The 21,865-nt window shown below is 48.1% G+C and overlaps 1 protein-coding gene across 2 annotated transcripts in view; it reads right to left on the bottom strand.

The window, feature by feature from the left end:
- Positions 1–21,563, bottom strand: part of psmc3 (proteasome 26S subunit, ATPase 3) — a 46,584-nt gene extending 25,021 nt beyond the window's left edge. Inside the window, exons 1-3 of one of the 2 annotated variants that reach the window (XM_072518769.1) lie at positions 21,330–21,563; positions 20,753–20,833; positions 4,225–4,350 (exon numbers count right to left, since the gene is read on the bottom strand). In XM_072518769.1, the coding sequence (XP_072374870.1) occupies positions 4,225–4,350; positions 20,753–20,833; positions 21,330–21,404 (282 nt within the window). In that variant the 5' untranslated portion in view covers positions 21,405–21,563. Of the gene's footprint in view, positions 1–4,224; positions 4,351–20,752; positions 20,834–21,323 lie in introns of both variants that reach the window. The other variant, XM_072518768.1, reaches the window with a different exon arrangement.
- Positions 21,564–21,865: the final 302 nt, after the last annotated feature.

The raw sequence follows: 21,865 nt of genomic DNA, 5'->3' as shown, positions 1-21,865 counted from the left end.
TGCATTGTTAATACCGCAAACCAAATGGTCGCGTAACATTTCTGACAAGGTCTCACCATAGTCACAGTACTCCGCAATCCTGCGTAGCCTGGATAGAAAATCGGCAAAGGATTCTCCAGTGGTCCTCTCAGCGCTATTAAACCAGTAACGCTGGACTATCGTGGACGGGGTTGGGTTAAAATGTTGCCCCACTATATTCACAAGTTCATCAAACGTTTTGGTGTCCGGCGCAGCTGGGTACGTAAGGCTCCTAATCACCCCAAACGTATGCGGGCCGCAGGCGGTGAGCAGTATGACCACCTGGCGCTCGTTTTCGGTGATATTGTTTGCCCGGATATAGTAACGCATCCGTTGTGTGTACTGGTTCCAGCTTTCCAGCGCAGCATCAAAAACATCCAAACGTCCGTACAGAGGCATGGTATAATAGAAAACAACTTCCAACCTGTATCCAACAAAAATCCAGGGAGGTGGCTTCAGCATGTAGACAGCTATTCACTTTAACCTTCATCGCCAGTTAAGTGAGGGCCACGAAGAATCCAGCACGAGTTTTAAGGATACAAAGTAATAACATTTATTTACAATAACAGCAGCAGCAACTTCCCTTGCACTCCTTCCTCCTGGTTCCTAAAATGGCCAGCTTTATTTATACTAGGAGTTTACTAATGGTTTCTCCGCCCCACTCATTGGGGAAGCTCATACTCCCACAGGATTGTGGGATTGTCATTAGTCCCCAGCCAATGGTAAGTAGGCAGGTTATAACACTGGTGAATTAAAACAGGCCATTTTTCCCAAAGGGCAACTGCCAAAAGTTGGTACAAAAGTGACATACTTGCCTGAAGGGTCTATTCAATGGAAGGATGCAACTGTTATTAGTAGAGCAGGGAAGGCCACTGGAAAGTATAAACATTGGTTGAATGTACAGCATTCAGGGGAAGGAGTCAAGACAATGGATTGGGAAAACGAAGTTCAAAAATGGAGGGCACAGAAACGCAGTGCCAGTTCAGATAGTACATCAGATAGTGAACAGGTCCGCAGGAAAAGGTTGAGAACTATTGAAAGGACATCCCACAGCAGAAGGGAAAGAACAAGCAGTAGCAGTACAGAACGAGATACCAGGCGGGAGAGGGGACATAGTTTGTCAAGATCTCGGAACACGAGTAAGACTACGAATACTAAGAGGAGTAGAAGCCCACATGCACGTGAGATTTTGGTGGCTTCAAATAAATTAGATGAAAAAGTTATTAAAGAAGCTAAACAGCAAGAATTGCATAGTTGGAGTGAATGTGGGGTATACACGGAAGTACCGGATAGGGGACAAAGAGCTCTATCCCACAGATGGATTTGCACGGAAAAGGTTCTTCCGGATGGAACTTATAAGGCAAAGGCCAGGCTCGTGGCAAGGGGATTTGAAGAAAACTTAGAAGATCAGGATTTAAGGGTAGATTCACCTACAGCAGGAAAGGTTATTTTAAAGATCTTCTTGGCTCTATTAGGCATGGGAATGCAAATCTATAGATATAAAAGCTGCCTTTTTGCAGGGGCATCAGCTCCAGAGAGCCATTTTTCTCCGTCCTCCTAAAGAAGCAGCTAACACAGAAGGGGTACTCTGGAAGTTGAACAAATGTGTATATGGATTAAATGATGCATCTAGAGTCTGGTATTTTTCGGTAAGGTCAGTTTTGTTAAAGTTAGGCTGTTGCCAGTTGAAAGCAGATCCTGCAATGTTTTACTGGCACTATAAAGGAAATCTTTCTGGCATTTTTATGATGCATGTCAATGATTTTTTTGTGGGGTGGGCTAGTGATTTTGAAGCTATCGTAATCTCTGGTTTGAGGAAAGAATTCAGGGTTGGAAGTCAGGCTTCCGGTGCATTTAAATATATTGGACTGGAAATTGGACAGACTAAGTTAGGGGCAACTTTACGTCAGCAATCTTATTTGGAAAGCATCAGCCCAATAGCAATTAGTCGTGGCCGAGTTTCACAAAAAGACGCAATGGTTTCAAAGATAGAAAAAGAGCAACTGCGAAGTTTAATTGGGCAACTGAACTGATTAGGTGGACAGACTAGACCGGATGTGAGTTTTGATGTCTTAGAGTTGAGTACAAAAATGAATGATCCCAAAGTGGAAGACATAATAAGAGCAAATAAAGTGTTGGCCAAACTAAAAATGCAGGAGTGTGTTTTGAAGTTCCCGGTTTTAGGTGACCTTAAGCACTTGAAATTCATAGTTTATAGTGATGCTTTCTACGCAAATTTATGTGATGGAGTTTCAAGCGCAGGAGGTTTTATAATTTTCTTTTTGGGGAACAATGGTAAATGTTGCCCACTGTGTGGGAAACAAAGAAAATAAGGAGAGTGGTAAAAAGCACTTTGGCTGCTGAGACATTAAACCTTGTAGAGGCGGTGGATGTGGCTTTTTATATAAGTATGATATTGACAGAAATTTTGGGATTAGGGGATTTGGGTAATATACCTATTGACTGTCACATTGACAATAAATCCCTGTGGGAAAATGAGCACTCTACAAAAAGTGTCAATGAAAAGAGGTTACGGATAGACATCGCAAGTTTGAAGCAGATGTTGGACAGAGGGGAAATAACAAAAATTAAATGGGTCGACAGGAGCTATCAACTGTCAGACTGTTTTACGAAAAGAGGGGCGAGTTCACAGAAACTTTTCGATATTGTTAATGAAGGGCGCTTGTTTCTGTGACAGTTTTTTTTTCTTTCTCGTCCAAACAAAAAAAAAGGGGGGGGGACACATTACGTGTGTGTTTTTGAGTTTCTTGAAATTTTGTTTTCACCTAATTTTTTTTTTCTCCAAGGAAGGGGAGACTGTTAAGTAATGGGTTAAGAGACATTGCAATTAGTTGTCTCATTTATGTTAAGTATCCATTAATTGACACTGATATGTAAAGGGGCTTCAGGCAGCCTCTGTCAGGTGGTGTGTTGTTAAGAGTTATGTGCAGAGGCTGTGGAAGTGAAATAAATAGTGTTTGGTGAAAAGGAACAAGAACTTTAGACTCTTCATTTCACAGCAACTAAAACGTATAACACCCGAGTCCCTTCCCCAAGCCCGGGGCATGAGCCCGAGTCCCCTCCCCAAGCCCGGGGCGTGAGCCCAGAGTCCCTTCCCCAAGCCAGAGTCCTTTCCCCAAGCCCGGGACGTGAGCCCGAATCCCTTCCCCAAGCCCGGGACGTGAGCCCGAATCCCTTCCCCAAGCCCGGAACATGAGCTCAAATCCCTTCCCCAAGCCCGGGATGGGAGTCCGAGTCCCTTCCCAAGCCCGGGACGTGAGCCCGAGTCCTTTCCCCAAGCCCGGGACGTGAGCCCGAGTCCTTTCCCCAAGCCCGGGACGTGAGCCCGAGTCCTTTCCCCAAGCCCGGGACGTGAGCCCAGAGTCCCTTCCCCCAAGCCCGGGACGTGAGCCCGAGTCCCTTCCCCAAGCCCGAGTCCCTTCCCCAAGCCCGGGACATGAGCCCGAGTCCCTTTTCCCAGCTGGAGCTAGGGAATATGGAGGGCGTACTGCACTGTCAGAGGATCAGTACTGAGGGAGTGCTGCATTGTCAGAGGGTCAGTACTAAGGGGGTGCTGCACTGTCAGAGAGTCAGTACTGAGGGAGTGCTGCACTGTCAGAGGGTCAGTACTGAGGGAGTGCTGCACTGTCAGAGGGTCAATACTAAGGGAGTGCTGCACTGTCAGAGGGTCAGTACTGAGGGAGTGCTGCACTGTCAGAGGGTCAATACTAAGGGAGAGCTGCACTGTCAGAGGGTCAGTACTGAGGGCGTGCAGCACTGTCAGAGGGACAGTACTGAGGGACTGCTGCACTGTCAGAGGGTCAGTACTGAGGGAGTGCTACACTGTCAGAGGGTCAGTACTGAGGGAGCGCTGCACTGTCAGAGGGTCAGCATTGAGGGAGTGCTGCACTTTAATGGAGAGTTAGTACTGGGGACATCATTTCGAGGGGGCATAAATTGTGATTTTTGGAGCGAGTAGAGGAGGCTCGCCACTTGAGGGCTGGTAAGAAGGTTCATGGTTTATACCGATCTTGCACTGTGACTCAGAGAAATACCTCAATGCCATCCTCAACAGTGTAATACTATTCTGGTGTCATCATGTAGCGATCCTGGATGTCAGGACAGGTCTGCCATGCTCTCGGCCACCATACACAGTTTTAAGCAGGGCAGAACTCATCCCCTCAGCAAACTACCTCATAGACTCACCTCAATGACATTGGAAACCAGGTATGGCAGGGTCTTGTTGACTTTGATCTTCTCACTGTTTTCCTTGATTTTGTCTTTCATGGCCTGTAGCTCATGTGTTACTCTGAGCACTTCACTCTTCATAATCTGCCAATTGAACATAGAACATAGAAAAATACAGCACAGAACAGGCCCTTCGGCCCACGATGTTATGCCGAACCTTTGTCCTAGATTAATCATAGATTATCATAGAATTTACAGTGCAGAAGGAAGCCATTCAGCCCATCTAGTCTGCACCAGCTCTTGGAAAGAGCACCCTACCCAAGGTCAACACCTCCACCCAACACTAAGGGCAATTTTAGACACTAAGGATAATTTATCATGGCCAATCCACCAAACCTGCACATCTTTGGACTGTGGGAGGAAACCGGAGCACCCGGAAGAAACCCACGCACACACGGGGAGGATGTCCAGACTCCGCACAGAGAGTGACCCAAGCCGGAATCGAACCTGGGACCCTGGAGCTGTGAAGCAATTGTGCTATCCACAATGCTACCGTGCTGCCCTCAAGAACAAATTAATCTACACTATATCATTCTACCGTAATCCATGTACCTATCCAATAGCCGCTTGAAGGTCCCTAATGTTTCCGACTCAACTACTTCCACAGGCAGTGCATTCCATGCCCCCACTACTCTCTGGGTAAAGAACCTACCTCTGACATCCCCCCTATATCTTCCACCATTCACCTTAAATTTATGTCCCCTTGTAATGGTTTGTTCCACCCGGGGAAAAAGTCTCTGACTGTCTACTCTATCTATTCCCCTGATCATCTTATAAACCTCTATCAAGTCGCCCCTCATCCTTCTCCGTTCTAATGAGAAAAGGCCTAGCACTCTCAACCTTTCCTCGTAAGACCTACTCTCCATTCCAGGCAACATCCTGGTAAATCTCCTTTGCACCTTTTCCAAAGCTTCCACATCCTACCTAAAATGAGGCGACCAGAACTGTACACAGTACTCCAAATGCGACCTTACCAAAGTTTTGTACAGCTGCATCATCACCTCACGGCTCTTAAATTCAATCCCTCTGTTAATGAACGCTAGCACACCATAGGCCTTCTTCACAGCTCTATCCACTTGAGTGGCAACTTTCAAAGATGTATGAACATAGACCCCAAGATCTCTCTGCTCCTCCACATTGCCAAGAACTCTACCGTTAACCCTGTATTCCGCATTCATATTTGTCCTTCCAAAATGGACAACCTCACACTTTTCAGGGTTAAACTCCACCTGCCACTTCTCAGCCCAGCTCTGCATCCTATCTATGTCTCTTTGCAGCCGACAACAGCCCTCCTCACTATCCACAACTCGACCAATCTTCGTATAGTCTACAAATTTACTGACCCACCCTTCAACTCCCTCATCCAAGTCATTAATGAAAATCACAAACAGCAGAGGACCCAGAACTGATCCCTGCGGTACGCCACTGGTAACTGGGATCCAGGCTGAATATTTGCCATCCACCACCACTCTCTGACTTCTATCGGTTAGCCAATTCGTTATCCAACTGGCCAAATTTCCCACTATCCCATGCCTCCTTACTTTCTGCATAAGCCTTATCAAATGCCTTACTAAAATCCATGTACACTACATCCACTGCTTTACCTTCATTGACATGCTTGGTCACCTCCTCACAGAATTCAATAAGACTTGTAAGGCAAGACCTACCCCTCACAAATCCGTGCTGACTATCCCTAATCAAGCAGTGTCTTTCCAGATGCTCAGAAATCCTATCCTTCAGTACCCTTTCCATTACTTTGCCTACCACCGAAGTAAGACTTACTGGCCTGTAATTCCCAGGGTTATCCCTAGTCCCTTTTTTGAACAGGGGCACGACATTCGCCACTCTCCAATCCCCTGGTACCATCCCTGTTGACAGTGAGGACGAAAAGATCATTGCCAACGGCTCTGCAATTTCATCTCTTGCTTCCCATAGAATCCTTGGATATATCCCGTCAGGCCCAGGGGACTTGTCTATCCTCAAGTTTTTCAAAATGCCCAACACATCTTCCTTCCTATCAAGTATTTCCTCGAGCTTTCCAGTCTATTTCACACTGTCCTCTCCAACTATATGGCCCCTCTCATTTGTAAATACATAAGAAAAGTACTCGTTCAAGACCTCTCCTATCTCTTCAGACTCCATACACAATCTCCCGCTACTGTCCTTAATCGGACCTACCCTCGCTCTAGTCATTCTCATATTTCTCACATATGTGTAAAAGGCCTTGGGGTTTTCCTTGATCCTACCCGCCAAAGATTGTTCATGCCCTCTCTTAGCTCTCCTAATCCCTTTCTTCAGTTCCATCCTGGCTATCTTGTATCCCTCCAGCGCCCTGTCTGAACCTCGTTTCCTCAGCCTTACATAAGTCTCCTTCTTCCTCTTAACAAGACATTCAACCTCTCGTCAACCATGGTTCCCTCACTCGACCATCTCTTCCCTGCCTAACAGGGACATACATATCAAGGACATGTAGTACCTGTTCCTTGAACAAGTTCCACATTTCACTTGTGTCCTTCCCTGACAGCCGATGTTCCCAACTTATGCACTTCAATTCTTGTCTGACAACATCGTATTTACCCTTCCCCCAATTGTAAACCTTGCCCTGTTGCACGCACCTATCCCTCTCCATTACTAAAGTGAAAGTCACAGAATTGTGGTCACTATCTCCAAAATGCTCTCCCACTAACAAATCTATCACTTGCCCTGGTTCATTACCAAGTACCAAATCCAATATGGCCTCCCCTCTGGTCGGACAATCTACATACTGGGGAGCAAGTTTCTGTCAAATCCACAGAAAGCACCATACACGCAGACTGGCCATCACGTGTAATGAACACAGAACAACAACAAATTTGCACAACTCAGTCAATTCACAATCATGGGAGAACCACTGTGATCTTGGGATCATGGGTGAACCATTCATCCTCGACTACCTGTAACCATTGCACATGTCAACCTGGAATGGTAGTATTGGTGGGCTGTTTAACTGTGGAAAGCAAGTCTTCCCTTGGCGGCTATGGTGTGAGCAGTCGCACAAACAGTGGCTCCCGCCAGGGTACTTGGTTTTTGGCCCATTTTGCCCGATTTATGGGTGATTGGAGGAAATTGGTGTAGTTTCATGGAATAAGACCCATTCCTTCGAGTAAATGGTAACAGCAGCACAAAGCAGAAGTCGAGCAAGTCGTCAGGCTCAACAATTTGAGTCTAAGCAGGACGGGGGAAAACATGGTGGCAGCTTCTGCTGAGCTGGTGGCCCCTCAGTGGACAATTGACAAGTTTGTTAGCTTCTTGACCGACAAATTTAAGTAGCAGCAGCAGGTGGTCACTAAGGATCTGGAGAAGGCGGTGGAGGGGGCTTTGGCGCCACTTTGGTCAGCCATGAACAAGATGGCCCGGCGGATAGAGGTACATGGAGCAACGATACATAAGGTGGAGGCAGCGCTCTCTCACCACAGTGATCGGATTCTCTCCCTGCAGGCAGAGATTGTGGTGCTGGCTGAGGAGCAGAGGTGCTGGCTTAAGGGCAGCACGGTAGCACAGTCGTTAGCACAGTTGCTTCACAGCTCCAGGGTCCCAGGTTCGATGCCCGGCTTGGGTCACAGACTCCGTCTGTGCGGAGTCTGCACGTTCTCCCAGTGTCTGCGTAGGTTTCCTCCGGGTACTCCGGTTTCCTTCCACAGTCCAAAGATGTGCAAGTTAGGTGGATTGGCCATGATAAATTGCTCTGTGTCCAAAAAGGTTGGGTGGGGTTACTGGGTTATGGGGATAGGGTGGAGACGTGGGCCTAAGTGGGGTGCTCTTTCCAATGGCTGGTTCAGACTTGATGGGCCGAATGGCCTCCTTCTGCACTGTAATTTTTATGATAAACTATGATAAGCAGAGAGTGCTAAATGTAAAGATTGATGATTTGGAAGAAGGAACTGAAGGCATTGTTGCTAAATTTGCAGATGATATAAAGATATGCAGAGTAATAGATAGTATTGAGGAAGCAGGAGGAGTGCAGAAGGACTTGGACGGCTAGGAGAGTGGGCAAAGTGGCAGGTGGAATACAATGTGGAAAAGTGTGAGGTTATGCACTTTGGTAGGAAGAATGGAGCATAGACTATTTTCTAAATGGTAAAAGGCTTAGGAAATCAGATGCACAAAGGGACTTAGGAGTCCTAGTTCAAGATTTTCTTAAGGTTAACTTGCAGGTTCAGTCGGCTGTTAGGAAGGCAAATACAATGTTAGCATTCATGTCGAGAGGGCTAGAATATGAGAGCTGGGATATATTTCTGAGGCTGTATAAGGCTCTGGTCAGGCCCCATTTGGAGTATTGTGAGCAGTTTTGGTCCCCATATCGAAGGAAGGCTGTGTTGGCCTTGGAAAGGTTCCAGAGGAGGTTCACAACAATGATCCCTGGAATGAAGTGCTTATCATATGAGGAGCAGTTGAGGACTCTGGGTCTGTTCTTGTTGGCTTTATTGAAACTTACATGATACGGAGAGGCCTGGATAGAGTGGACGTGGAGAGGATGTTTCCACTTGTAGGAGAAACTAGAACCCGAGGGTACAGTCTCAGACCGAAAACGGAGATGAGGAGCAATTTCTTCAGAGGGTGGTGAATCTGTGGAACTCATTGTCGCAAAAGGCTGTGGAGGCCAAATCATTGAGTGTCTTAAAGACAGATAGATAGGTTCTTGATCAATAAGGGGATCAGGGGTTATGGGGAAAAGGCAGGAAATTGGGGGATGAGAAACAAATCAGCCCTGATTGAATGGCGAAGCAGACTCGATGTGCTGAATGGCCTAATTCTGCTCCCATGTCTTATGCAGAAGAGCAGACCAAGGCAGGCCAGCAGCACGGTTCAGTTCCCGTACCAGCCTCCCCGAACAGGCGCTGGAATGTGGTGACTAGGGGCTTTTCACAGTAACTTCATTTGAAGCCTACTTATGACAATAAGCGATTTTCATTTTCATTTCATTTCCCAGGCGGAAAAACTTAAGGATCGCTAGGTGCTGAGAGGGCATGCGACATTTAATAAGGCCATGGTCACTCTGTACAAGAGCAATGTGAAGTTTGGTCTCCAGGTGACTTCAATGACAGAGACTATTATTTTGATGCACCAGAGAATGCGAGTTTGCCAAGGAGCATGGACTGGGGTGAATTAAAGTGCTTGAGGACTATGGAGTTTGTTGTTTGTTCATTCTTAAGTTCATCTGTATGTGTATCTTTTGGAGAATTTTTGTTAATGGGGGGGGGGGGGCGGCGGCTTGGGATTGTGCCTGGGTTTGTTGGTGGGTCGTCATTTTGGGCGTAGTTGGGGTTTGTATATTGGACTGTTAAGTTTTCCTTTTGGGAAAGGGTGTTGTTTTTCCTCTAGTGTTCTGGGGCGGGGGTTGATCGTTGATATACTGTTTGATTTCTACACGGGGGGGTCACCCTGCTAGCAGTATAGCTGGTTAGCGGAAGCAGAGAAGAGGAGATGTCCGAGTTTGTGACTATGGGGGTGGTCTTTTTAAAGGCTTTTTGTTTCTATTTTGTTTGGGCTTCTGTTCTTTTGTTGGTTTGGTCTTCAGGATGGGATGAGGTTGGGAGGGGGAAGAGGGAGGGCAGAAGGGAGGTTGACTGTGATGATTCCTTTGTTTTTGGACTGGCTTTATTGGGATGTGGTGGCCATCTTGAGGCACTGCTGGATTGCTTCACAGGGTTAGGGTATGGCTGATTCTGGGGGGGGGGGGGGACGACACCCGATCCAGTTGATAACTTGAAATGTGAGGGGGTTAAATGGTCCAGTAAAATGGTGCTGGGTTTTTGTGCGCACTTGAGAAGTTTGAAGGCGGTTGTGTTGTTTTTTTTTTACAGGAGACCCATTTGAAAATTAAGGATAAAACAAGGTTGCAGAAGGGATGGGTGAGGCAGGTATATCACTCGGGGTTTGATGGTAGGGCGCGGGGGCCGCTGTGTTGATAAATAAGAGCGTGTGGCCTTTTCTGTGGGTAACATATTGGCAGACCCAGGTGGATGTACGCAATCAGCAATAGGTCATTGGCGGGAATGTCAATGTTGGCCAATGTGTATGCACCAAATTGGGATGACACGGCATTCATTAATAACGTGCTGGCATCTATTCTAGATATTGATTCACATCAGCTAATCATGTTGGGGGGGGGGCGGAAAAGAGAATTCAATTGTGTTTTGGATCCTAGATTGGATAGGTCGAGTCCCAAGTCTCGGAGTTCATCGGGGTGGCAAAGGAGTTATTGGTGTTGATGGAACAGATGGAGGGGGTACAGTGTAGACCCGTGGAGGTTTAAGTTTCCAAGGAATAAGGAGTTTTCTTTTTTTCCCTCATGTCCATTGGGTTTAGGGTTGTTCGGGTGGTTGGGGAGGGTTTAAACTAAAATGGCAGGAAGTTAGGAACCAATGCAAGGAGTCAGAAGAGGAGGAAACAAGGGCAAAAACAAAAGACAGAAAGAGGAATAAGAAAAGTGATAGGCAGAGAATTAGGACTGAGTTTAGGAGCAACCTCTTCACTCAAAGGGTTGTGAACCAATGGAATTTCTTGCCCAGTGAAGCAGTTGAGGCTCCTTCATTAAATGTCTTTAAGATAAATGTTTTTTGAAGAATAAAGGGATTAAGGGTTATGGTGTTCGGGCCGGAAAGTGGAGCCGAGTCCACAAAAGATCAGCCATGATCTCATTGAATGGCGGAGCAGGCTCGAGGGGCCAGATGGCCTACTCCTGCTCCTAGTTCTTATGTTCTTAAACCAAGGGCCAGATTCAAACAGGGGCAGAGTGGAAAATATTGACTACAAAACAATTAATGTTCAAAAGACGAGCTTACAGGCTTTGAGCCTTAACGCATGGAGCATTCACAATGAAGCAAATGAACTAATCATGGAAATAAATGTGAACGGGTGTGATATAATCAAGATACTAGAGATATGGCTGCAGGGTGACTAGGGATGGGAACCGAATGTCCAGGGATATTCAGTATTTAGGAAGGTCAGACAAAAAGAAAAAGGTGGAGTGGCATTGCTGGTTAAAGAGGAAATTAACACAATAATGAGGAAGGATAATAGATCCGAAAATGTGGAATCTGTATGGATAGAGCTGAGAAACACCAGGGGGAAAAAAACATTAATGGGCGTCGTATATAGACCCCCAAACTTCAGTGATGTTGGGAATGACATTAAACAGGAAATTAGAGAGCATGCGATAAAGGAATTTATGGGTAATTTAATCTGCATATAGATTGAGCAAATCAAATTAGGCACAGCACCATAGAGGAGGAATTCCTGCAATGTATACAGGATGGTTTTCTGGACCAATACGCTGAGAAATCAACTGGACAGCAGGCCATCCTAGACTGGGTAACGTGTAAGGAGAACGGAATCATTGGCTATCCAATTGTGCGAGACCCCTTGAGGATAAGTGACCATAATATTTTTCATCAAGATGGAGAGTGAAGTAGTTGATTCTGAGATTCAGGTCCTGAATCTTAATAAAGGAAACTACGATGGTATGAGGGGTGAGTTGACTTTGATCGATTGGTGAATGTTACTTAAGAGATGACAGTGGATAGGCAATGCAAAACATTCAAAGAGCGCATGGGGGAACTGCAACAATTGTTTATTCCTGTCTGGCACAGGAGTAAACTGGGAAAGGTGGCGAATCCATGGTTTACAAGGGAAATTAGAGATAGTATTCCATCCAAAGAAGCATACAGATTGGCCAAGAAGACAACAGGTCTGAGGATTTGGAGCAGTTTAGAATTCAGCAAACAAGGACCAAGGTATTGATTAAGAAGGAGAAAATAAAGTACAAGTAGGGAACATAAAAACTGACTGTAAAAGTTTCTCTCGGTACGTGAAGAGAAAAAGATTGGTGTAGGTCCCTTTACAGTCAGAAACAGGGGAATGTATAATATGGGACAAATAAATGACTGAGCAACAAATCAGATACTTTGGTTCTGTCTTCACAAATGGGGACACAAATCAGATGCCAGAAATGTTGGGAACACAGGGTTTAGTGAGAGGGAGAAACTCAAGGCGTTCAATATTAATAGAGAAATGGTGTTGGGGGAACTCTTAGAATTGAAGGCTGATAAATCCCTAGGGCCCGATAATCTCTGTCCCAGAGTACTTAAAGAAGTGGCTCTAGAAATAATGGATGCATTGGTGGTCACCTTCCAGGATTCTATAGAACAGTTCCTGCAAATTGGCGGGTAACTAATGCAACTCCACTATTTAAACAGTGAGGTAGAAAGAAAACGGGGGATTATAGACCAGTAAGCCTGACATCAGCAGTGGAGAAAAATTTTAGAATCCATGATCAAAGATTTTAAAGCAGGGCACTTAGAAAACAGTGACATGATCAGACAGAGTCAGCATGGATTTATGAAGGGGAAATTATCCTTGACAAATCGAGGGGGAGCCAGAGGATGTGGTTTATTTGTGACTTTCACAAGGTTTTTGACAAAGTCCTGCATAAGAGATTAGCGTGTAAAATTAAAGCGCATGGGATTAGGGATAGTGTATTGAGATGGATAGAAAACTAGTTGGCAAACAGGAAACAAAGAATAGGAATTAACGGATCGTTTTCAAATTGGCAAGCAGAGTGACTAGTGGGGTACTGCAGGGATTGGTAATAGGGCCCCAGCTAGTCACAATGTATATTAATTATTTAGATGAAGGAACAAAATGTAAAATCTCCAAATTTGCAGATGACACCAAGTTGTGTGGGAGGGTGAGCTGTGAGGAGGATGCAGAGATCCTGCAGCATGATTTGGACAAGTTGAGTAGTGGGCAACTGAATGGCAGATGGAGTATAATTTGGATAAATGCAAAGTTATTCACATTGGTAGCAAAAACAAGATGGCAGGCTATTATCTGAATGGCCATAAATTAGATGGGGTGGAATGTACAAGAGACCTGGGTGTCCTCGTACACCAGTCACTTTCCCCCCATATCCTTTGATCCCTTCCTGTCTTAAGTGCTATATCTTAATGGTTTAGCCTCAAATACTTCCTGTGATAACAAATTCCACAGGCTCACCACTCTGGGTGAAGAAAGTTCTCCTCATTTTTGTCCTAAATGGTCTACCCCGTATCCTCAGACTGACCCCTAGTTCTGGACACACCGACCATCGGGAACATCCTTCCTGCACCCTGTCTCGCCCTGTTGGAATTTTATCGGTTTCTATGAGATTCCCACACTAATTTTTTGGAACTCCGTGGATACAATCCTAACCAATTCAATCTCTCATGCATCAGTCCCGCCATCCCAGGAATCTGTCTGGTAAACCTTTGCTGCACTCCCTCTATAACAAGAACATCAGTCCTCAGATAAGGAGACCAAAACTGCACACAATATTCCAGATGTGGCCTCACCAAGGTCCTCTATAATTGCAGCAAGACATCCCTGTACTCACTGGCAGAGGTGAGCCAGGTTTAACTGGATCAAGGCTGCCCTCTTTAAAAAGGGGGTGAGGTTTGGGATGTTGTACCCGGCCCACCTCTGGGTGACCTTTAATAGCCGAGAGCACTATTTTGGAACACCAGAGGGGGCAATGGAGTTTGCGAGGGACAATGGACTGACAGGAGAAGATTTGAGGAAATGGATGTATTTTTGGTATGTTTTTTCTTAGATCTTTGTTTTTGTTAGTTGTTGGGAGAACTTTTCTCCTTCGAGATGTTTTGTCGCGATTGAAGGTGAGTGCACCTTTTTTATTTCTTGTTGCACTGTTGCTTGGTAGGTGTGTGAGCAGGGGGGGGGGGGGGGGTGACTCAGCAGGGGTAGGCGGCTTAGGCACCTTGGGCGGGGGCTGCAAGCATAGCTGGGTGGGCTAGTTAACGGGAAGGCAGAGGTGGGGGGGGTAGTTGTTTTGTTTAAGGGAAGGGGGGAGTCACTGACAAATGTTCCGTTGCTGGGGCATAGCATGGGAGGGAGTGGTGACAGTGGACGCGGAGCACGGGCTGGCCTAAGGAGGGGCATGCTTGATCGGCAGGGGAGGGAGGCGGGGTGCCCTCCGACCAGGCTGGTCATATGGAACATGAGGGGAATGAATGGGCCAGTTAAATGGTTGCGTGTTTTCACGCACCTGAGGAGCTTGAAGGCGGATGTGGCCTTTTTTTACAAGAAACACACTTCTTTAAAAGCGGGGATCAAGCAAGACTAAGGAAAGGGTGCGTAGGGCAATTCTTTTATTCGGGATTAGACATGAAGATGAGGGGGATGGCGGTGCTGGCAAATAAACAGGTGGCGTTTGAGGTGGAGCTAAAGGGATTCATAGACCACATGTGGTGGTGGTGGCGGCGGCGGTGGGGGGGGGGTAGACACACAACCCGTGAAGGTTTGGGAGGCCGAGGGCGAAGAAGTTTTCATACTTCTCCCATGTGCACAGGGTGTACTCTCAGATTGATTTTTTTTGTGGGAGGCAAGACATTATTGGCGGGGTGATTGACTCTAGGTACTTGGCGATCGTGGTGTCAGACCACGCGCCGCATTGGGTGTACTTGCAAGTGGATTGGGAGGGGCAGTGCTGGACGCAGGGTTGCTGGCGGATGAGGAGTTCTGTGAGCGGCTGAGGGCCACCATTCGGGGGCATATGGAACTCAATGACACAGGGGAGTTCTCGGCCACCACATTGTGGGAGGCGCTCAAGGCAGTGGTTAAGGAGGAGTTCATATCGATCTGGACGCACGGGGCGGAGCGAGCGAGCAGAGATGGCAAGGTTGGCAGGAGATATTCGGTGGCCCCCGAGGCAGGATTGTTGAAGCAGAGGCAGAAGCTTCAGATGGAGTTCGGGCTGGTGTTCATGGGGAAGGCAGTAGGGCAGTTGCGGAGGGCCTAAGGGGCAGTGTATGAATATGGGGGAGAAGGCTAGTAGGATGCTGGCCCGTCAGCTCAGGAAGCAGGAGGCGGCGAGGGAGATTGGAAGGGTGAAGGACGGTAGGGGTGGAGTGGTATTGGACTTGGTGGGGGTAAATGGGGTATTTGAGGAGTTTTATAGGAGGCTTTATAAATCAGAGCTCCTGACCAGGGGGAGGGAATGCGGCGATTCCTGGACAGGCTGGAGTTCCTCAAGGTGGAGGAGGGATTGGTAAAGGGGTTGGGAGCACACGTTGGACTGGTGGAAGTGATGGAGGGCATGGGGTGATGCAGGCAGGGAAGTCCCTGGACCCAGGTGGCTTCACGGTATAATTTTATTAAAGGTTTCTGGGAGACCTGGGGCCCGTGCTGGTAAGGGCATTCAATGAGGCGAGGGAGAGGGGGAGCTACCCCCCACGTTATCGCAAGCCTCAATATCTTTAATTTTGAAGAGGGATAAAGATCCGGAGCAGTGCGGGCCTTACCGCCCGATATCACCGCTAAATATAGACGTCAAGTTGTTGGCTAAGATCTTGGCCTCGCAGATTGAGGACTGTGTGCCGGGGGTGGTAGGGGAAGACCAGACGAGGTTTGTTAAGGGGACACATCTGTCGGCTAACGTCAGCCGTTTGTTGAATGTTATAATGATGCCATCGGAGGAGCGGAAGGTGGAGATGGCGGTCACTATGGATACGGCGAAGGCATTTGATCGGGTAGAATGGGAATATGTGTGGGGGGTACTGGGGTGGTTTGGGTTCAGGTAGGGGTTTGTGGACTTGGTCTGGCTGTTATATTAGGCACCGAAGGCATGTGTAAAGACGAATCTGGTGAGTTTGGAGTATTTTAGGCTGCATCATGGGACGAGGCAGGGTTGCCCGCTCTCCCCATTGCTCTTTGCCTTGGCGATAGAGCCACTGGCAATGCCGCTTAGAGCATCAAGGAGTTGGCAGGGGATAGTGCGGGGGGAGAGATGGAGCACAGAGTCTCGTTATATGCAGACGACCTGTTGCTCTACATATCGGGCCCATTGGAAAGTATTGGAAGTATCACGGACATTTGGTGGAATTCGGACGGTTCTCGGGGCATGCGTTAAACATGGGGACGAGCAAGGTCTTCCCGACCAGGCGAGGCGGCAGGTAAGAAGGTTGGGGGAGCTGCTGTTTAAGATAGTGGGGGCGAGTTTCAAGTATCTGGCCATCCAGGTGGCGCGGGGATGGGAGCAATTACATAAATTGAATTTGGCTCGGTTGGTGGACCAAATGAAGGGGAATTTTAGGATGTGCGACGTGTTCCTGTTGGCAGGACAGGTGCAGTCCGTGAAGATGGCGGTACTCCCTAGGTTTTTATTTGTGTTTCAAAACCTTCCGATTTTTATTTCAAAGGCCTTTTTTAGGAAGAGCAATTTGTTGATCTTGGGCAGCACGGTAGCACAAGTGGTTAGCACAGTACCTTCACAGTGCCTGGGTCCCAGGTTTGATTCCCCGCTGGGTCACTGTCTGTGCGGAGTCTGCACGTTCTCCCCGTGTCTGCGTGGGTTTCCTCCGGGTGCTCTGGATTGGCCATGCTAAATTGCCCTTAGTGTCCAAAAAAGGTTAGATGGGGTTATTGGGTTGCGGGGATAGGGTGGAAGTGGGGACTTAAGTGGGTCGGTGCAGACTTGATGGGCCGAATGGCCTCCTTCTGCACTGTATGTTCTATGTTTGTGTGGGTGGGGAACGTCCCTCGGGTGAAGAAAGTGCTGATGGAGCAGGGGCGTGGGAGGGGCGGGCTGGCCTTGCCAAATTATTATTTTTTAATTTAGAGTACCCAATTCATTTTTTCCAATTAAGGGGCAATTTATCATGATTCTTGCCAATGGCGTCACTCCAGGTTCTTTTCCAGAGATGTCATTCCCAGTCCCCGAAAGAAAAGAGGCGGGGGATAGTGAGGAAATCCCAGCAGCTGCCGCTGTCTCACCTGAGCAGGGTGCTTCGGGGTCAGACGGGACCCTAGAAGGCCCATTCCACCCAGTAAAATTTAGCACCCCGGACTTGTTTAATTTCTCAGGGGAGGGGGTCAGCGATAACCCCCTGCTTCTTAGCGGGTTATAGTTTGGAAGACCCTCTGTCCCAACCGCTGTCTTCGGGCACCTCTGCCATCATCCCGGAACTGTTTCCGGAGTTAGTTTTGGGGCCTTCTGGTGACCAGGCGGCGGGGGCGGAACAGGCACCTGCACCACCGTCTCCCGCTGGCCCGGGAGGAGCCCGAGGAGATCCCGTCTGACGATGATCCCGGTGGCGGGATCAAGGCAGGCCTTGGGTTGGTCGGTGGGCTCGTGTCACCCGCCGCACTCAAGTGTGGTGGAGGATTCGGGCCCGGAGGGCAACTGTCCGAAGGCTGTCAGCTGCCCAGTGTCGGGAGTGGAGGATGCACATGAGGCTCTCTGCAGTGGGGTGCAGGGCTCACTTGTGCCTGACACTCTGTCGCCCCCTCTGGGGTACTCCTGTAATCTGACACATCATAATTGAAGGTTCTTTTGTTTTTCTGCCTCCGTAGATAGTTTAGGCAGTGTCCTATTGGGTCCTCCCTACCACCATCCTTTTCCCTCTCTCCCCACCACCCCCTTCCTTTCCATTCTGTTGGTACAGAGGCGAGAGTATCTGGTCTCTCCAGCACAAAGTTTAGTGCTTGTATCATTTGTTTTTTTGTACAACTGTGTTGTGAACTGTTTTAATAATCAGAGTATCATTCCCAGCCCCTCTCCATATGTTAGTAGAGGGGAGGGTACCCTGATTCCCCAACACAAAATTAGTGCTTGCACCATTGGGCCTTGTATATATTTTTACTGTATTAATAAAAAGATATGGCCAATCCACCTACCCTGCACATCTTTTGGGTTGTGGGGGCGAAACCCACGCAAACACGGGGAGAATGTGCAAATTCCATACAGGCAGCGTCCCAGAGCCGGGATCGAACCTCGGCGTTGTGAGGCAGCAGTGCTAACCACGGCACCGCCGTGCTGCCCTGGCCGTGACAGATTTAATGAACTATTATTGGGCAGCAAAAATAGCCACGGTAAGGAAGTGGGTAGTGGGGGAGGGGTCGGTATGGGAGTGAATGGAGGCAGCCTCGTGTCAGGGCACTAGCTTGGGGGCACTGTTGACAGCGCCTCTGACGTTCTCGCCGGCCAGGTACTCCACAAGCCGGGTAGTGGTGGCGGCCCTGAAGGTGTGGGGAAAGTGGCGGGAGTGTCGAAAACAGAGGGTGGTGGTGGCAGGGTGTCGGAGATTAAAAAGAGTTAATAGACTGGGAGAGCGCGCCGATAGGAGGAGTTTTTAAAAATAATCTTTATTGTCACAAGTAGGCTTACATTAACACTAAAATAAAGTTACTGTGAAAAGCCCCTAGTCACCACACTCCGGCGCCTGTTCGGATACACTGAGGGAGAATTCAGAATGTCCAAATTACCTAACAGCATGTCTTTCGGGACTTGCAGGAGGAAACCGGAACATCCGGAGGAAACCCACGCAGACAGGGGAAAGGTGCAGACTCCACACAGTGTCCCAAGCCGGGAATCGAACCTGGGACCCTGGAGCTGTGAAGCAACAGTGCTACCCACTGTGCTACCATGCCGCCCACAGTAAGCGGAAGTGGAAGGAAGAGCTGGGGAGAATGCTGGAGGCCGGGCTATGGGAGGAGGCTCTGAGAAGTGTGAATGCAACCTTTTTGTGTGCTAGGCTTAGCCTCATCTAATTTAAAGTAGTCCACAGGGCGCATATGACAGTGACCAGAATGAGCAGTTCTTTGAGGGGATGGAGGATAGGTGTGGGCGGGGAGAGAGGCCGACGTGTTAGCCTTTGCCTCTTTGTCAGCAGGGGAATAATTGTCAGCAGGGGGAGGGAGGGGGGGGGGGGGGGGGGGGGGGGGGAGAGGGGGGGGGGGGGGGATTTGGAGGTTTAAAAAAAGGAAGCTGAGTGGGTGGAGGGAACAGCAGGGAGAGTGGGGAGCGCAGGTGTTGGTTATCTATTTGTTATAAGATTTCCTGTTTCTTCTCTTTTTGGTTGTGTTTGATGATATATATATATATATCGAAATAAATGCCTTAATAAAAACATTTTTAAAAAGGGATAGGCAGTCGGATGGTTGGCATTACCTAATCTGTTATGCTATTACTTGGTGGCAAATATTAATAAGGTGCGATGTTGGTACACAGATCTGGACTCTATATGGGGGCAGATGGAGGTTTTGTGCATAGGGTTTAGTCTGAGAGCCTTGGTTATAGCACCACTTCCATTTTCCCCTGCTAGATTCTCTTGGAGGCCGATGGTGATGGCCACTTTAGAATTTGGAATCAGTTTAGGCAGCATTTTAAAACTGAGCCCCAGGTCACTGCTGGCTCTGATTTTCCGGCACAATAGGTTTATGCCGTCTGTCTTAGCATGGCTGTTAAGGGCATGGGAGACGGAGGGAGGGGTTGGAGAGGCTTAGGGACTTGTTTCTGTAAAGTAGGTTTGTCAGCCTAGTCGAGGTGTTAGATAAGTTCCAGCTCCCGAGTGGGAGTATATTTAGATACTTGCAGGTGCCCAATTTTTTATGAAAGGAGTTTCCCTGGTACCATCACCTTCACTTATGGACAGGGTCCTGTCCAAGGCTGACTGAGTGAGGATAAGATTTTAGATGTCTATGGGCAGATGTTGGTGATGGAGCAGGCATCCTAGGAAGAGATGAAGAGGGAGTGGGAGTGTGGAGTGAGGCTCTTCACAGGGTCAAATTCACCTCCTCATGTGCGAAGTTAAGCCTGATCCAGTTCAAGGTGGTGCACAGGGCGCACCTGACTCAGGCCCGTATAAGTGGGTTCTTCTCGGGGATGGAGGATAGGTGCTCAAGGGGATCAGTGCATCACATGCATATGTTTTGGTCTTGCCCCAAGCTTGTTAGTTTCTGGTTCTCCTTTTTTGATACAAATGTCAGGGAATTTGGATGTTCAACTGGAGCCGTGCCCGTTGGTGACCATTTCTGGAGTACTGGACTCACCGGTGCTCCGGTTGGGGACGAGGTCAGATACCTTGGCCTTCGCTTCGCTAATAGCCCGAAGACAAGTTCTGCTTGGGTGGAGGTTCCCAGTGCGACACAAGGCCTCGGCTTGGGTGGCGGACCTGATGGAATTGTTGCACCTGGAGAAGATAAAGTGTACTATGAGGGGCTCGGTGGACAGGTTCGTCAGCAGTTAGATGAGGGGGGTGGGGGGAGTCTTTTAGCTTGGTCAAGGTTTAGTTTTCTTTATGGCGGGCGAGGGGGGGGGGGGCAGGGGAGAATTGGGAGGACTGGTTGGGCGCACTTTAGGAATAATATGGGGTTGGGACTTGTTGTATTGTTGTTGCTACAATGAAAATCTTGTTTGGACTAAAAATATTTTTTTTAAACTGTGGAAAGCAGAAACAGCCCCGCTTGACCATCACCTCAGGCAATCCATTGGCAATTTTTAATAGGTGACATGAAATCAACGGGACAAATATCATCTAATCCTGGGGCACCAGCACCAATTGTCCCATTTTGGTCAGTTACTAAGCACAGACTGTGGGTAGCAGAGGGGCCTCAACACTCCAACATGTAGCACCAAAACTGCTTTCATCTACCGATCGAGACATGAGTTTACCTTAATCTCACTGTCCAGCAGTCGTGTTCGCTGAACAATCTCCTCAGTGGACATTTTAAGCACCTCTTCACCAATTCCATCCTGCAAAATTAAACAGACCATCAGTGTGGAAAAGACATGGGGCAAGGAGACGAGCCATGGAGAGGCTCTCTCCCCCCTTCCCCCTCACCCGCAAAGCCTTCCCTCCCTTTATTCTTTCCATCCCCTTATCCTTTCCCTCATTCTCCCCCATCTCTCTATTTTCTTTCTTCTCCTCACTCCCCTCCCTCATCCCACTCTCCTCTCGCCTTCAATGTCTCCTCACTCTATTTTCTCTCTACCCTCTCCCTCTATTTTTCTCTCTCCTTTCCCTCTATCTCTCTCCTCTACTTTTTCTCTCTCTCCTCCCTCCATCTCTCCTCTCTCTATTTTCTCCATCTATCTCTCCTCATCTCTCTCCTCTATCTATCTCTCTCTCCTCCTTCTATCTCTCCTCTCTATCCCCCCCCCCCCAAATATCACTCCTCCCTCTCGATTCCCCCCTCTCTCTCTATCTCTCCCCCCTCTCTATTCCCTCCTCGATCACTCTCACCTCTACCTCATCCCACACGGATCTGTCGTTCAAAGACGCCATTTTCCTGCCGCCGCCGCCGTTGTTGTTGTTATTTTCCATTCCGGTTCGCACTTTCACCACTCCCGCCGCGCAGCCGCACTATCACTGGGCCCCGTTGATCCGGACGGCTGTCGGCAGCGGAATTCTCATCGGAACAGCATTACCCGGCCCTGCCTGGCACAGCCTCCACCACCTTCAACTAAACCCACTTCTGGTCTCTGTCGAATCTGCGGCACCAAGCTTCACCCGTTTGACCTGAATGAATCACGTGGTGCTAGAAAGTGCTGAGTGTTGCTGCGGCCGTCGCCATCTTTGTGCTGGGCAAAGGCGCGGGGCATGACGGGAGGCGGCTGAGCTGTCAAATCAGCAAAGTGTTGCTCTGCTCATGTAGGAAATTAGCAGCCAGTTTTAATATAGCAAGATATATAAATCAGATAAATGATGAAATAATCTACTTTGGGGGATGTTGGTTGTTGTGTTATGCTTCATGTAGCATAAGCTGCTTCCTTGATGTATACTCT

This window comes from Scyliorhinus torazame, chromosome 10, assembly GCF_047496885.1.
Source record: "Scyliorhinus torazame isolate Kashiwa2021f chromosome 10, sScyTor2.1, whole genome shotgun sequence".
Lineage (NCBI taxonomy): Eukaryota > Metazoa > Chordata > Chondrichthyes > Carcharhiniformes > Scyliorhinidae > Scyliorhinus > Scyliorhinus torazame.
The sequence above is the reverse complement of the archived record's forward strand: the minus strand, read 5'-3'. Positions and strand labels throughout refer to the sequence as shown.